Source organism: Halictus rubicundus, chromosome 6 (genome assembly GCF_050948215.1).
Source record: "Halictus rubicundus isolate RS-2024b chromosome 6, iyHalRubi1_principal, whole genome shotgun sequence".
NCBI lineage: Eukaryota > Metazoa > Arthropoda > Insecta > Hymenoptera > Halictidae > Halictus > Halictus rubicundus.
In genome coordinates, this window is record NC_135154.1 from 4433708 (window position 1) to 4452160 (window position 18453).

The 18453-nt window shown below is 36.2% G+C and overlaps 1 protein-coding gene across 1 annotated transcript in view; it reads right to left on the reverse strand.

Annotated features, from left to right (window-relative positions):
- Positions 1-17002, reverse strand: part of LOC143355024 (uncharacterized) — a 33139-nt gene extending 16137 nt beyond the window's left edge. The window contains exons 1-2 of the mRNA XM_076789461.1: positions 16816-17002; positions 12538-12664 (exon numbers count right to left, since the gene is read on the reverse strand). Coding sequence (XP_076645576.1) covers positions 12538-12664; positions 16816-17002 — 314 coding nt within the window. The remainder of the gene's footprint in view (positions 1-12537; positions 12665-16815) is intronic.
- Between the last annotated feature and the right edge of the window lie 1451 nt (positions 17003-18453).

Here is an 18453-nt window from a genome sequence, read left to right on the forward strand (position 1 = left end):
CAGTCGATTGTCGGTGCTTCGACGGTAAATGTTGGTCGACTGTCGGTGTCTCGACGGATGGAATTTATACTACTGCCTGTGTCGAAACGGTGTCGATACGGATGCGTTACGTGTCCGTGACGATAGTGTAAAGGCCGATTTATACTACCGCCACAGATACGTAACGTGTCCGACTCGACAAATATTCTCCAATGCATTTAGATGGAAGTGTTTATACCAACCGCACCGACACCCGCACGGACACGTATCGGCACCGGCCCGTCCGCCCAACATTCTCGCGAAGAATACAGTGAAATCTCGTTGTATGTCAGTACCGCCGTTCTCTTTACTGACACTCATACGAAATCGGTGGTTCTCGCCGAGCGTTACATTTGAAATACACAGGGCACGCTGGAAACCTAAGAGTCATCCCGCGTGAAAGTCATGGCATACAAACGTGACTGACGTTCAAACGAAAGGAATATCTGTCTTCGATATAGGAGAAGCGGACAGCGAAGCTCGAGAGTCGTCGTCGCCGAGGAGTGGGCCACACATTGTCGGCTATATTGGTGTGAGACCAGAAGACCACTACTAATCCGATTACAAAACTTCTTTATTTTTCGTTATTCTTTAATGAAACTTTTACCAACATATTCGTGGCATTTTTCTGATTAAAATGAAACCAAATAGAACACTGATGTTCCGTCGACCTAAACCCTACACCCTAGTTTCGAATCTAACGGCCATACGTGCACGGTGTCTTTCCCGTCTTGTATACTCTGACCCTAAGCCGTCCGGTCCGTGTTTACACGCGCTGTCCTTTTCTACGTTCGATGCGGCCACAAGAAAATAGTAGCTCTACACTGTCTACACACTCTACATACGGCACTGCACGGACCCGAGGATTAGGCTTGGATCGAGACTTTACTGTAATTTTAAATTCCCTAAATGTATTTATCGTCTTGCATTTAGTCTATCTTTGCAATAAATGTATGCAAACCGCAGTCTATTAATAACACGCGTTGTTATACGAACAAATAAAATTAGTTATGTGTACAGTAAAATGATAGAGTAAAAAAAATTATTAGAATCAACTTTATCAATAATACACCATTAACGTAATACTATGTTAATCTGACTTTGATTTGATGCGAAACTTAACTTGATCCGTAGAGATCCGTAGTGTGACTTTGCATTTCAAATTCGATCAAAGGACGACTTTAATAATCTCGGTTTTAATTGCGCATCCGCGTCACGGGTGGTCAGGCCACGAGGAATTAATACCCTAACAGTTTCGCCGTGGAAGACGCTCGTCATTATTATTAGAATCCCAGGATTCACGAGTCAGGAGTATGAATTCATTTATCTTTGACGTGTATTAACATAAGGAGTAACGGTGCTGCGTAAACGGTGAAATTCGGCTGGAACTTGTTAGATTTATGGCACTGTCGGAACTTTTAAAAGCAACTTTTCCAGCCTTTCCCATTGTTGCCTGCCACCTTCGACTTTTCTTCGGGAGTCAAATTTCGAAAACTTTCTCGGTGCAGTTTTCGCAGCCACTTCGCTGCGTCTTCGCGATCATTTTTCGTTATACATATGCAACGTATAACTCTGCTCGCACGAATAATGGCTTTAGTCTAGTTCAGCGATTCCCATAACTCGGCACGTTCAAATTAATATTAATATTTCACACATGAACATATTTATCGCTGCATAGCAACTGAACTTCTGTTCCGTTGCATCATGTCAGTTGTTAATAAATGCATGAAATCTACTATTTATAATATATAGTAAGAGAATCAGTTCTAATTCGATCTCCAATATAATTGCAGTTTGTGTGTGTGTGATATCTGAGAAATCTACACACTGCGCATGATTTTTAATGCTTTCTGAATTTTTCTACACTACAGATTTACTAACAACAAATTTCGAAGCGACCTGTCGTGTTGATAAACCACTTTTAAGTTTGAAAAATAATATCCTTCTTTGCATTTATCAATAACGGCTTCATTACGGAACGTTAAAAATGCTATGACGGGGTATTATGGTAGAAACTACGACAGACTAACTGCTAGTGCACCTCTGGTCATGGACATTAGATGTTGACAAAGTTCGTGTTTACAATTGTTGATGCCGAGAATTCTAACGCGAAACTAATTCCATGAAAACAGTTTTTATCTGACAAAACAACAATAGTGACACAAAGCATAGCATTTATTTGGACTGAAAAAGCATCCTGCATAACATTACACAGGGTGTCCCAAAAATGTTGCAATTCCTTGAAAAGAGTGATTCCTGAGATCATTTGCAGTAACTTTTTTCTTTGAGAAAATGTTCTCCGCGGCTTTGTTGAGGAGTTATTAGTAAAAGGTACGAACCAATCAGAGCGCGGATACAGCGACAGATTGGCGCTTTGATTGGCCCGTGTTTTGCGTAAATAGCTCCTTAACAAAGCCGTCGGGAACATTTTTGTAAAGGAAAAAGTTATTTCAAATGACCTTGGGAATCATCCTTTTCAAGGAAATACAACATTTTTGGGACAACCTGTATATTTTGCTTTCTTTGCATTCTACATAGAAACATTGAATAAAAAATATTATTTACGTTAAAATTCTCTACGTATGATTAATTTTGCACCTAACTGTACATTGCATAACATCGCTGCCAAACGCTGTTCGGATATGCTGACGGTGTATTCGTATTGAATAGTCGAAAATACGTCCTTCCATTTGCTCGAACAATGAAAGTATTCGCTGCAGTGACAAATCCGGTACCGAATGTGCGCCATACATCATATCGTTCATTTGCAAAAACAACGATTGAAACATCCGTAAAATTGAATAGTGTTTCAACAGGAGATTGAACGCATCCTGACATAACACGCGCGTTGTGGAAATGTGGGTTTGCTGTCTCTCCTCGTGTAGAAACACAGCGTTCGCGTGCATGAATATGCTATCAGTGAAACTCACGTAGCTGGAGAGATAGCGGCGTGTTCCATCGTTCATCTCAGTCACGATAAATTAATTTGATTCGCATTGTATCGCGATATGAGAACGCCCGCTCGAAATGCTTCTGTACAAAGAAGATGAAAATATTCGATTTTGTTCGCGTGAAATAGGTTTTCAGCGATTTCGATACTGGCACGTTAAAATTCACACGGAATCCATTGGAATCTGTCTTGCGATGATCGTCGATAGACTGCAGATTTTTAGGCAGCTGAAATGGATGGTCATATGCAATGAATATGCGAACAATATGTATATAAGAAATATGCAGGAAATATAGAAGCAACATGCAAATTATTACCGCCGTTCAGCAGGCTTATTATTGATCTTACAATAATTGCATGGAGGTATCGTGAAACATAATTCATAAATTCTTGTAAAAAGACCGATGGTAAAAGAAAAGTCTGCGAAATGTGCAGGAAATGTGTAATATGTTTAGTCATTTTTTAATATAAAATATGCAAAACACATACAATATAAGTAATATGTATTTGCATAAACATTTACGGGTGAATCACAAAATCAAGAATCATTCATTCTGTGTATACCTTTTAGATAAATAAATTTTTTTCATGTGGCGATGGTCAACCGTTTAAAATAATTAGCTGCCCAATTGATTTAAATTCCCCAATTAAAACGAAGCATGAGTAGAATGCCGTGTACTACACCCTTTTTCGGAAAAAGACACTTGTAGTCATAATAGTTGACATGTACATTCAGTTATGCTTTTTAAAGAATAATTCCTTTAAAGGTCATTTGAAGGTCAATATATTATACACGGTTGAATTTGTCTTTTCATTAGCTATAATCTTAAACTAATCAATATACGTCGTTCCATTAAAAAAAAAAACGATGATGACCTTAAAATATCGGAAAATATGACCTAGAGAAAAAAAAGTTCTCCATCACAATCATTGCCCCACTGAACCCAACATTTTCTTCCTGAAACATTTTTTCGTATTATTAAAAACAACGGAGATATTTTCGGTGAAAATCTTAGGTGCCTCACCCCCTATATTTTTGGATAATTTTTCCAAAGAACTTACATTCGACAACCTTAACAACGAGTCTGTAATAATGATTAAAGTAAAACTATACATTTCAGGCTAAACCTCCAAATTATAGTTTCATTAAATAGTTTAATAAATACATTATATTATCATGATGGATTTTGTTGAAATTATTAACCTATTTAATTTCTTTATTATTCACATAAGCAATCAAATAATTCGTGTAGTCGAATTTTAGGTCCACATTCATTGTTACAATACTCTCAGTATATGTAGCATACGGTTTGATACAGATAGCTGCACTAATTAGCAATATATGTTGCCCGTCGAACAGTTTGTACAACGAAAACTGAAACAAATTAAACTGTCTTCATGTTCACCTGCAATACTGCTTCCGTGCTGTAAGCAAACCTAGCGAAATGGTTCGAATAAACAAAATTCCAGAAATTGATTGTCATGGATATGTCAACGCTTCACTTCGAGACCTGTTGAATCTATTGAAACTATCACTAGACTCTGAGAAACTATAAAAATCGATATCGGAAAGTGGAGGGTGCTCTGACTGGTACTGTACGCACCACAAACAAGTAGGAAAGATTTAATATTTTTATGCGTAGTACAATATAATTATTTAATTACCTGAAAAGCAAGATGTCAGCTATAACTTTTGTTGTATGGAACATCAGCATAAACGTCAAACGTCTTAATGTTGCAGTGACACCGAAGAAAAATAAATAGCGGTGAAATACGTTTTGTACTCTAACATTCGATTTCATTACTGGTTAAAAATATTTTATCAGTTCTTCTACAAATTAATTTCCAATCTCAATGTATCTTCTCTACTGTTTAACTTATAAGACATCAAAAGTTAGTTTAGATAGTAAGCTATCTAACAGTACATACTAACATCCTCCAACTAGCTAACACATTGTATGCACTATGCAAAGATACTTTGAGGATAAGATCGAATCGCTGGAAAATGGATCCAGTGACCGCATCCCACTTTCTATCATCTCGCTTGACCTATGAAGCACCTAAATTTTGAGATTCAGACTCAGCTCTTCCACATTGTTATAATATTTTGCTACTTTTAATTCCACTCTATAGATATTTCAAAATGTTGTCGTCAAAGCGTTTCATTGATAACTACCGTTTTATATTTTAAATAAAATTTCTCGTTATTGGGTTTAGTACCATGAAATAACGAATTTCTTTCGCCATATAGTAATAGACAATTTATTTTTGCTCGCTCCCTTTTAATTAGCGATTTTTCGTAAAAATAAATGCAGGAGAGGAAATGGCACTTTGTAAAATTCGGATCGGTTAAATAATCATGGCGAGTTAAAAATTGTTGAAATACAGGGTGCGAGATGGTAGCGAAATGGGGCATTGGATTACGGATTAGTATTGCCGCTATTGAGTTACATGCGAGAAAGTTTGAAAACATTTTTTCATCGGATATTGACGTGATAAAATAAAAACCAATTAAAAATGGCACAGTTTTATGAGGTTCAAATGACTCGTAAGGATTTTCTCACGAATGTGTAACAGTTATAGGATAGCCAGTAAATTGGTTTAAAATACATAGGATGAAATTAAAAAAAGTTTACCTTCATGGTTTTTGATTATGTTACAGTAAAAATTGAATTTTTTGGTCATTCGCGTTTTTCATTTACAAGATTGTTATCTCCATTTCGTAATATTTTTTTTTTTATCATCAACGAATAGTACGTTAATTAATCACTACATTTTGACCAAAAATCGCGTAATGGTATTCTCATCTAAATTAAAATTGAAGATAGGATATTAATTTAGTTTTGTACTTGAAAGTTTTATATGTATAATAAGCCTGTATACTGTAACAACATTTCTTGATCAAAACGTTTCCTAAAGCTTCGTACAGACCTGAATATTTCGACGAACATTGTTGCGAACGTTATAAATATATATATTGTATAATAATTTTTCAATTAATTTTTCAAATTTTATTGCCTTAAAATAATATTGAAATTGATTTATTTGTTACTTATTTAGTACTTCTTCCAGATAATTTATATCACCGATTTAATTGTTCATCTTTGTATTTCTTGATATTTATTTTTTATTTTATCAGTTTCCTGACTAAATTTTCCTGAATTTGTGAATCTGTCCTGCAAACAGATTTGCAAGTCCTATCCATTCACGCTTGTGCGCGCATTCGTATGCGCGGTCGATCCATCAGTTGTCGGTTTTTCGACATATATTAAAGCGAATCCGCGCGAATATGTTCGCAGGTTTGGTCGGGACACAAAAAAAAAACGGCGAATGTGCGAACGTGCTAAAATTCGTTGAAAAATTATGCCTATTTACTGATAATTATCGTTATGAATATATATTTTGTGTAATAATTTTTTAATTAATTTTAGTGCAAGTTTTATCCCGACAACTCTCAATTATATTTCATCTTTCTCATTTTTCTCAAATTTTTAAAAAGGCTCTTGCTATGAAAACATTGCATTTGTTTAAATCAATTGGAATGACCCAATAACGAGATACCTCTCGTCCATAGCAACAGGAAACAGAAATCGCAACGCGAGATATCTCGTCCATAGTGTCGAGTAATGAGCGTTTTGACGCGGAATATCTCGTCCATGGCTTCGTGTACGCGACATAGTGGTAGCGAGATATCTCGTTCGTGGTAACGAAAGGGTTAATGTCGATTCTCCGTTCGATTCGCTGTTCGGCGAAATATTCAGGTCTGTATGAAGCTTTAGATTTCCATTCTAAAATCGGACATTTCATATGCAACAACCTGATAGTACGCATTTACCTATGTTGGTCTACAGACGAACTCGTCTTCTAAACTCGGGTCTCAACTCAGCCCGAACAAAATACTGGCCATTAGAGCTCTACAACATGCAAAAGAGCCTGCCGCTAATATTCCTCTGATTTCATTGATTGCTGCACTGAAACAGAGTCGCCAGATTAAAACTTGTCTCCCCACTCTACCTTCCCCTTCTACGACGCTATTCCCCCACGCTTCCGCCACGGTCTGGTCACGTGACACGTATTGTCTCTGTTCATCAGGGTGTATTCGTATTGAATAGTCAAAAGTACGTCCTTCTATTTTCTCGAGCAACGAACGTATTCGTGTAGTATATACATGATATCGTGCATTTGCAAAAACAACGATTGAAACATCCGTAAAATTGAATAGTGTTTCAACAGTAAAACTTGTGTCCCCATTCTACGTTCCCCTTCTTCGACGCTATTCCCCCACGCTTCCGCCACGGCCTGGTCACGTGACGCGTTTCGTCTCTGCATGTGTTACAATATCACGTGACTAATCCGATTTTGGCGGAGACAAAGGTTAACTTTTTCCTCTCGATTCGAGTCAATTCCTCTGATCTAGCGACTCTGCATCGGACACGTTGCCCTTGGGGCAGTTTAGATTCAACCCCCCCCCTGTGGTCAATGATCCCTCATTTGCCTTGCTTTCGTGGGCTTGATAGTTCGTTTTAGTACCTACGCTACCGAGAGATGGTCAAGCCGATTCAAGTATGCTCGAACATACTATAGACTCGAAACGGTGAAACTAATTCCGATCCCCACGAGCGGTTTAAAACTCGATTCTGCTTGAGCTGAAACAACCGAGAGGCACTTCGAACAGCTTGAAACTTGAATCGCCTTGAACCGCTGTCTTTGGCTCTCTTTGATATCCGTTTTTCTTGCATTAATCGATATCGAGAAAGCGGAACGTTTCTAAGAGAAACATCAGTTGTTCGACTGTAAAGTGTAATCACTTGGTGTGGAATGACCTGTATCTTCTAATTAAATGTTAAAGTTTTGGTATGGTTGCCGGTATCAGCATGGTTTCAGATCATTGGGCAGTTCTCTTTAGGCCTACACAGTGTTCACTCGATTATTGTCCAAAACACGGGTCTAGCCAGGAACATATATCGGCCAGGAGATAATTCTTTGATCCACACCGAACGTAGAAAAGGACAGCCAAGCTCTAGAGGCCACGGTTCATGGCCCTTCTCGGGGTATATCCTGCGGCAGTGGAAATAGCTCTGGGACTTTTATCGGCTAGGCATTTGGGACAAATATAGAGTAAACACTGTATATATGTTTTTTCGAAATATGGGAAGCCCGATTGAAATCGTACTGCCGCGCAACGTGTTTGCCGAACTACAAGTGAAGTTTACACGCGCGGGGGCAAAGGGTACGCCGGTCATTGGCATCGCGTCAAGTTACGTGGATCGTGGAAACGATAAATTCACTGTCACCGGAACCGACGTTTACGCGGTTCGGGCATCGCCGTTGCAACCGTGTTCGCAGGTTGTCATTGATCGCTGGTAAATCATCCGGTTTTTCTGCTGATCGTGTGACAATTGAACCAATATATCTCTACAACCCCGGTAGCCCCGCTATGAAATTTCATGTTTATCGATAACAAAAACGATGGTTTAGTTTGGTTTGCGAACGCCGGAATAAAATCTGTTGTATTACAAGTTGGGTATTATGGATCTGATGCGCGCGTTGTTCTACAGGAGCCAATTCCGACAATTTTTAGTGCTGAAATGTTAACGAATTTTTGTGGAGCGGGCTGGTAATATTTTAATGCCCGACATAGTTCTTCGACAGCATCCAACAAAACGCACTCCACCGTGTTTTTAAATTTCGACGCTACATATTACTTTGTTCTGGATATTTATAGTATTCAATACCAATAAAAAATCATTTACCAACATTGATGAAGGTTTTTTTGTATTCGTATTTTTTAATTTTTTTCCAACTTTTCTCATTCATTCTTGTCACAGATGACTAAAATTAATTCGCAATCTATCCGTTACGAAAAACTGCCTATACTTCAACTGTGATCATTTTATAAAAATGATCGTACGATTTGGACTCGTTTTAAAGCTAGAAGCCCCTGGTCTCGTAATCCATCATGTTATTCTCAGATTTTTTTAACGAAAACGCTCTTTTTTATCGAAAATGCTATATAATAATGCTATAAGTTATAAAACAAAACCAGCTACCACCGTTTTCTTCGTGGTCTCAGTAAATTGAAATTTCTTAAAAATTTCTTCCACGCATCAATAAATTCAGTCTTGTAATTATTATAAAGCAGCATATATCAGTGAAATTTTATCAGTGCTCGGTACGGTTAGCGTTAATAAAAATATAGATAAAATTTTGGGTCTCTGAGACCGTACGCGTGCAACGATAGGAGTACTTTTCATCCGTCGACTAGCGAGTTGGGGGGGGGGGGGGGTTTAGGATAACAGGCCCCTTATAAATAAACAATTAAAAAAGAAAGAAAGTATTTATCGAATATTGTATTCTTATGTACGACATGTGTTTCGATTTCATAGAAGAATTGATAGTACAGAAACTAAACTGTGGTCTTGCTAATTACGCGAATCCGAGAATGTGTTTAGAGGAGTTGTAGGAAGCACTGCAATATCAGGTTGTTAATAATGTTGCGGTGTTCGAAGTATGTTGTTATCAGACGTTAGAACATAAATTGGTAGTTTCCTTCAGCTCAGTTGTGCGTTTCAGTACATGCAAGTGGTTGTTTCGGGTGACATAAATTATAATCCTTGTTTACCGATATAATAATATATTCACGAATCCTGTAATGAGCTTTATTGCTTTAGCTTAGAAAGATTAATTTACCAGCTGATGTGTAAATCATTTTTTTTTTAAATTGCTATTGGTCGCAATTGCGAAGAATAATTGTAAAGGTCACGACTTTTTCTTCTTTTTCTTCATGAATTCTTCTCGCAGTGCATCAGTTAATATATTCAGTCTCTACTCGATAAATGTCTTAAATATCTAGCCTATAATTGTCCTAGAACTATACCCACCACCGCGGGGTAACCCCGTGAGAGGCCTCTAGAACTTCGCTGTCCTTTTTTACGTACGACAGTGGATCAAAGAATAGTATCTTCTAGCCGATGATTGAGCCGTTCATTGCACAAATCGATTAACTCCATAAAACAAACAGTTGAGAAATGCGATGAAATAATGTACATTGTTTTTTAAAATTCCTCTTATAATATAAATTAAAATAAATATTGTAGAATGCATAAATACAGATGTAGCTTTCATCTAACGGTATATAAAATTAATCAGAAAGAATAGCCAAAAAATAATCGTCAGTAATGTTACAATTTTTATGTGACTGGTGGAGTTAATCGATTTGGCAAGTGAAAAAAGTAATAAAGTTAAATTCAGTGTTTAAATTTTTAAGTTTTTTATTACAGAAAAAGTTAATTATTATATATTTTCATTACAGATTTTCCATAAAAATGAATATTAACAATTCTATTATAATATATTATTTGTGATTAATTCATCAGTAATATAAATGATGTATTGAAGAACCATCAGATGATTCACTGTTTTCCACATCCACATTTTTATTAGTCTCACTCATCTTGATTATAATGGTATAATATCTATTTCTTTAAAACCACTGACAAATTGATGTAATTGTTTATAATAATTCAAACGCAAATACGATCTGGGAGTGATGTTGAAAAGGCTGAAAAAATATGTAGTCCGTGTAATATTGGTAAAGTATACAGTAGAAGTTAAAACATACCCAATTAAACCTTATTATTAATAATAATTATTGATTGACTAATTGTGATTGACTAATTTATTTTACTTTAATTCTGATAAGACGACACTAAAAAATTTACCGTTATCATTCAGCGCTTGCTAGTGCATTTGAGTTGCATTATTGCAACGATTTACGTTAGAGTACGGAGTTAGTCAAAATGGCTTCTGAAATAAATTATTTATTATTCAATGGCCAAAAAATGTTGTCGTTTAATGATGTTAATCGTTATTATTCAGGAAAGTTATCATAAATATAAGAAGTTATGACTATACCAAGTGCTTTGACACTTCAATTTAAGATTTTTCAAAAAGTGGAGTTAATCGATTTGTGCAGTCAATTGTCCCTGGCCAGACCTATGTTTTGAACAATTATCGAGTGAACACTGTAATCCCCATCAATAAATCATAGATTTATTTATCATTTCCGCTAAATAATCGACGATAATTATTGGAGGACGAACGCGCGAGGGTTGGTCCTATATGTTTCGTTGCAAGCTCCGTGAAGAAGTGTAAATCGACGTGGAAGAAGTGGGGTCAGGGAAATAGACGACGAGAAGCTCCAGGTACGGTTTATCGATAGCATCTGGTTCTTTTTACGTTTTCCCGACAAACAACGTTGTAAATCCGTGATACGGGTCCGTGGACCCGGATGCAAATTGGACAACGGCTCCCTTTACCGAAGAGACCGCGGAAATTGAATGCACCCAAGTACAAGACCTCTTCAAATTAGTCTGGTGTCGCGTTGATTAAGAAATTTCGAATGGATTCCTCTAGATGCGAAAAAACTGCGTTTTTCTTGCCAAATTTTAGCAATTTTTTTCAGACGAACTATGAAACTTTTTGTATTAGGATTTCGCGCACACATTTATCGGTATTTGCAGTATATAAGTTACTCTTTTCAAGTGAAAATAATCAAAATTACACGAGCTACAAGTAATTTTATATAAAGTATGTTTTCGAAAAACATGCGTCGATTGTTGCCTTGACTCGAATTTAAAAATACCGAGTACTTACATAATGGTGGCATTTTGAACTTTTCTACATTTCGTCGCCTTTATTTTTGAAAATTTTTAGCAATGTTCAAAAATATCTCAAATTTATTCGTTCAAAGCTGTTGTTCTTATTATTATAAGATCGTGAATAATACATTCTGACGATTAAACTCTTGTAATTATCCTTTAGTAAAACCTCCACAGTATTGTACTGTAAGGATCACACTCGGAGAAACAAAGGAATTAAACATTCTTTATGTTACTTTAGTATTTTATAATGTATTTGTAATATCTACACGATTTAGACGGAAAGTAACGCAATGAAGTCTCTGAAGTTATTCCTGCTGCCTCGAAATACATATAAATCAGTAGGCAGCAATATTTTGATGAAATTAAATACTACAAGTAGCTGCAGTCGGAGTTAAGAGAAGACGGAGTTAATTATACGCGTGTTATAATTAAGAAATTTTGCGAGGTAATTGCGGGACTTGAAAGTGAGATGAAGAAGTGCGAATAAATTATTCTCGAGTTGCAGGACCGAAAATAAGAAACAAGACAGTTTCATAATTAGCGGAAATACACTCCATAATCTTATGAATAAATTATGGATTTTATGCATACACGAGACATGCGATTGTATACAATATTAAAAACAAATACAGTAATTGTTTTCAGTTTTTCGAAATCTTTAATGCCAAATATAATGATTTATTTAATTCCTAATTGCATCTAGTAGACAAATCTTTATTTGCATAAATATTATATCATTTTAATTAATTGTATCAATGATAACATATTACTTCTTATCAGAACTGGCATTTGGTTCTACCTAGAGATATTAAAAATTTGCATTGCATTTACAAGTTTGTTCTTTTAAAGACCATCAATAGGAAGCGACAGAGCAACAGAATTTAATAGCAATTATGATCAACGTACCTCATGACAAATTCTCGTTGTTGCAGGAAAGTGTTTTTCCAATGATCCCTTTCAATGATCACATTCATTAGTCTCGAACTCAATTCTGTTCTCGTTTGTAGAACATCGCCATTTAGTCTTTGGAGCTCTAAAAGAATCAGTCTCGTATTAGTTTCATTTAATTTTGCTTTCTTCCATCATTACCCTAACTTTCGGGTCACTTCATGCCAAGTCGATCACTTTTTGACGTCACCATCGGCGATTTCGTTATGTCATCATTTTGCCGGTTTAGAATTTGTTTAAAAATTACAGGCCTTCTCAATTTTTGCTCATTTTGGCAAAAATGGGCTTCACTTACGAATTTTTATCTTCGGAACTGTTTGTCCGATATAGCTAAATTTTGTTTTGTTTTATTCACAAAGGATTGGGCTATTGCAAAATAATTTTTTCAACCTGGATAATTAACTTTATAATGTCGAAAAATGTAAATAAATTCTTCCTTTGCGTTTTTTTCGATAAGGGGCCAAAGTTATTTAAATTTTGAAAAAATATGGTCATATTCGAGGTTGAAATAATTATTTTACAATAGCCCAATCCCTTCTGAACAAAACAAAAAACAATTTAGCTCAATTGGACAAACAGTTCCGAAGATAAAAATTCGCAAGTGAAGCTCATTTTCGCAAATATAGCAAACTTTGAAGGCCTTTTAGAACAAAATCTCCGATGATGACGTCAAAAAGTGATCGACTTGGCATGGGATGACCTTTTCGCTTTTTTTTCTTCGTAAATTTTTATGCTACGCGAATTTCAATGTAAATCGCGCTTCAAAAAGTTTCGAAAATGCTCCTCGATCGAACTTCCATGCCACCTGGATTTTCTTTTCCTTTTTATAACCGAACTTCGGGAAAAAATCATCTTTCCACGTGTTAAGTCAAAAAGTTAGTAACTTCGTGATTGCAGGCTTGTAGCGGTCTCGAGAAACTCCGACGTTTCTTATTCTACAGCTTCGAGATCACAAACTGACAAATTCAAGCAGAATTGTTCCCGATGAGGTGAAGAAACTTGTTTAATTGTATACAGGGTCGTCGGGGCAATTCCGGGAAAGTCATCGAAACCAGAATTGACCGACGCGACACACCAGTATTCATGGATAACAGCACTAACCGCCTGCAATATTCTCCTTCATGCAATGATGCGCATACAGTGACTCCAACTAATATTGGCACACTCTTAAAAATCGCATAACATTGTCAATATTGGAGTATACTACTTGAATTTTTTTGAGAAGTTGGAAAAATTGGTTCGCTTACACAACGTGAAAAAAATGTTTGATTACAGTTACAATTGGTCGAAATTGCAGAGAAAGTACTAACAGTTGTATTTTGCAACTTTTTTATGCGGGCTTATATTAAAAATTTAAAAAGTACGTTTTGTACATCTGTATGAATTATACATATTCTGAGAATTTCAATTATACAATATCAATTATACATATTCTGAGAATTTCAATTACACAATATCAATTATACATATTCTGAGAATTTCAATTATACAATATCAATTATACATATTCTGAGAATTTCAATTATACAATATCAATTATACATATTCTGAGAATGTCAACGTTGCAATCAGCTACAGATCTTTCAAAATGATCACATAAGGGCGAAATTCCCTGAGAAGGCCAAAATTCTGCGACTTTCGCCCTTAAGCTTTCATCGTTGCTTTCATCTGTTTGTAGCTACTTACTATTTATGTGTTTCTTAGATGATTCACAAAAGTTCATGCCCGACTTGAAAATAAAGATAATCAATATTTCGATATTTTTTAATCGATTATACAACGGCGGCTATATGCTTAAATACACGCAGTACTTTAATTTTTAAACTATGTATTTCTATTCTCTTGGAAACTTCAAGTCTAATTTGAACCTTACTTTATCACAAACTACAAAAACTTATATCTATTTGAAGAATTTAATAAATTTGTGATTATATGTTGCACTCGTTTGCTAAAAGCTCGTTTAAAGGGGTCTTCTATTGTGATGAGGGTCTTCTTTACGCTTTTCTCCAAATTTTTTTTTATAAAAATTGAATGAAAAGTATGAACACGAAACTCGTTTCTATATGCTTTTCCTACCTTTCAGGGTAATTAAAAATTTTGTTGTTAAAGAACAATTAAAACTGGCTGCAGCACAGCATACTAAAATTAGTTCTTCATAAAAAAAAGTGTATTGCTGGATGAATCATGGCAAAATAAACATTTTTCGACTTTCCAACAATCTTTTAGACAAAAATTTACAACTTTTTCGTAGCGATTGACTTTTTTACTGTGTCCGGTATCTCTTGATTGATTGCTATTCCCGAAATACGTTTCGTTCAACCACATCAAAATTCATAAGATGCGAGGTTTATGGAGATTCTGCACGCAAGGGGGACACAGATCTCTTGTTAATATTCCAAGTAATTCGATCGAGGTAATTCGAAGACGTATCGTATAAGCGTGCACCTGTTCGCCTGTTTAGCGTTAACAAGTTGAGCGGAACTTCCGTAAGGTTATCTCATGTTCGAGCAATGCGACTCGATGCAAATTCTCCGAAGTGGTCTATTATTCACCGTCGTCTAACGAGGGAAGTAAAGTGGGCGAATCGAACGAGGGATGTTGAATTTCGCGTATTTCTCTTTTTCCATTCAATACCAAGCCGATATGCAGACTAATTTGTTGCCATAACGTTCCCGTTCTTCCGTACAAACTATGGTTACATGTAAGTACCCACTTACGTGATCAGATATTTATATGTACTCGTATTGTATTATCAATAAATGTCCGATTGGCATTTTTATCTCGGAACAAGTACATTTCGTATGCACGTTTAATTCGTTAAAAATTTATGAAGCGTGACAACTTTATTATAACAACAATACGGTTTGAAATATGTTACTAATTCGATGACCGACGTTTTCAGTTTTTAATTATCATATTTCTTTGTAAAACTTTTACCAACATGTGACATGTGTGACATGTGTTTTGATTAAAATGAGGTCAAATACAGTGAATTCGCGATATGTGTCGCCGAGGCCTGGATGATAAATGCCACGGAATTATCCCCACTACCGCGGGGTATTCCTCGTGTGGGGCCAAGAAGCTCGGGAGATCTCGGTCGCTGAGGAGTGTAAACATAATACGGGTCGGGTATATCGGTGTGAGACCACTACTAATCCAATAACAAAACTTCTTTATTTTTAATTATTTTTTTATGATACTTTCACCAATATATTTGTAGAATTTTTCTGATTATAACGATATCATACATGATATAATTCCGATGATATTTACTTGTGTAATGAACGATGAAAGTTATTTCCCATTACAATTACATTAACGGAAAATTAGTGTAAATATGATTCGACTGGAGTGACTCCTGGAGAATAAATGACATCAAGATCCGTGTTGCTGATAGACAGGGTATTGTACCTAACTTGACCACCTTAAATATATGGCTTATTTTGTATGGTAGAAAAAATGTCAGGGGGAGAAAATATTCTGTTCGAATGCGCAAATACGGCGATGGGCTGAATTTTTTTCTCAAGGTCATTTTTTCGAGATTTCAAGGTCATCGTATTTTTTCAATGGGACTGCATATTTTCACTACAACAGTCTTATAGCTGATAAAAAAACGAATCCAACGAGGTGCAATATGTTGACCTTCACGTGACCTTTAGCGAGGAAATTATGAAATTTTTGTCAGTAACTTCAGTACGCGTTCGAGGACGGTAAATGGAGGAATTTCAATACGTTTAAAATACAATTGAAATTGTATCCAAAATGACACGAATATATTGGTAAAAGTTTCATAAGTAATAATCAGTTGAAACAAAAATAATTGTATCATTATGTTAGTTAGTTAGTATTTCGTTCATTCATAAGAAAAGTGACAAAATAATAAAATAAAAAATAATTATAATAATAAATATATAAATTTTGGCGTATTTTATAACCAATGTACACGACAATTAACTCAGTATGTAAATAAGGGCAAATTATTTTACAATTCTAAGTTGATTATATACAATAAAAAAATTGGCAATTTTATGTAATTTTCAAATGCTCACCTGTAAAATTTCCTTTTTTTAACTTACATCACTTTTCTTATGAATGAACGATATTATTGTCTCCATCGATTCTTTTCTACGTAAACGCCAGCAGCTGAACGCTAATATCATTTTCTCTGATTAGGATATTGTTAAATTGTTTGAATTTAATGTGGTAAATCAAACTGACAATGTATCACAAACTTACCTTGACCTTGGTCTTTCAAACGATCTAACTGAGCCTCCCGCCTAGCCTGTAGTCGCAAGTTAGTTTTAAAAGCCTGCTCGAGTTGAACGAATTTAGCTCCGACTTCGTGGAGAGTCGTACGCAGTTCGGAGACTTCCGATTCCCTTCTTTGCAATTGCTCCTCGAGATACCGTAGCCGCGTCTCCATCCTTCCTGTAATTGCATTAATTAAATCACTGATATCAAGCTCAAGAACGTAGCCTCCCGGAACTACTAACCGGAAGAAGCAATCCCGACTGTTCGGAAAAGGAAACTTTCCCCATTTCTTTCGCTGGAAACTGAATGATATCGACGCGGTATACCCAGCCATTTAGGACTTTCCAACTCGCCCGCGTAAACTGTGCTACGCTTTACGGCTTTTACCGCTCCTTTGCAAGCTACCGAACTTTCCACTATTTAACTATAATCGTCGAATGAAGTTTCCTTAGAAGCGATCACACGGAAGTTACCGTTTCGATCCGTATCATTGATACAAAAGGCGTTAAAGAACCTCTACGATAGAGTCTATGTCTCGAGCGTTGCTGCCTATCGACGCAGGTTCAAAGATAACCAAACGATCTACGTACGTTAACAGAAAATGTTGGTAATATGGAACACTTTGTAAAGTGGTTGTCGTTGAAATCTAAACATGTTTGCAACCTACAATCCTGACAGCAGAGTCAGGCAGTAATCTATTCTTTTCTGATTACGAAAAGTAATCATGGTAATCGTAATCATAAATCAATGTTCTTTAATGGGCAACTTCTTCCCCGCTGTTGCTTCACGACTCCCACTACCAGTGTACCGGTTCCCCCACTATCAACTATTTCATGATTTGCCTATTGTGACCGCGTGACTGCGAATATATGCTGGTACCAACAAGCTTCTTACTGCCATCTCTTGTTGGACGCATAGTACATCTACACTTCACAGAAGTTTGGCGGAGGGACCCTGGACTAGGGAGAGAAGTCGTCTGCGGCTCGCGAGCCGCAAGTTGCCCAGGCCTGTGTTACATAATATACTACTATAATGTAATACCTCGATTATCCAAACCTCCGATGGCTGAAGTCTTTGGTATCCCAACATGCTTCAAGTGTACAGTTTTCTTTTAATATGAGACGACGATGTATTTTTTGCTACAAGAAAATCTCTATCCCCTCTTCTTCTTTTGAAGAAGAAGAAAGATATCGCTGCATGGCCAACCACTCTATGGGACCTATAAACTCTCGCTCCACTCAAGAACAACGTCAAGCCAAATAGATACCCCCAACCGCCATACGTCGAAAGCCGTCCCGAGCCATCGTCTTATATCGAAAGAAAACTGTAGCTCAATCTACGTGAGAGATAAACATTAAACCTATCACTACGACTGAGTAGCAACTGAGTAACTTGTAATATACAAATAGTCGTGTTTCCCTGTTGAGTCCGGATAATCCAGGTTCTACCGAGTTATTATTTCATTATCATTCTTATTTCCAAACGGAGAATAATGTGGGTATAGGAAAGCTCCATTACATGTACTGGATACGTAGAAAATAACGATATAAACAGGTGCATTATTCATCGAAACATTTTTAATATCCCTTTTGAATATACGTTTCCAAGAAAATCACGTTTAAA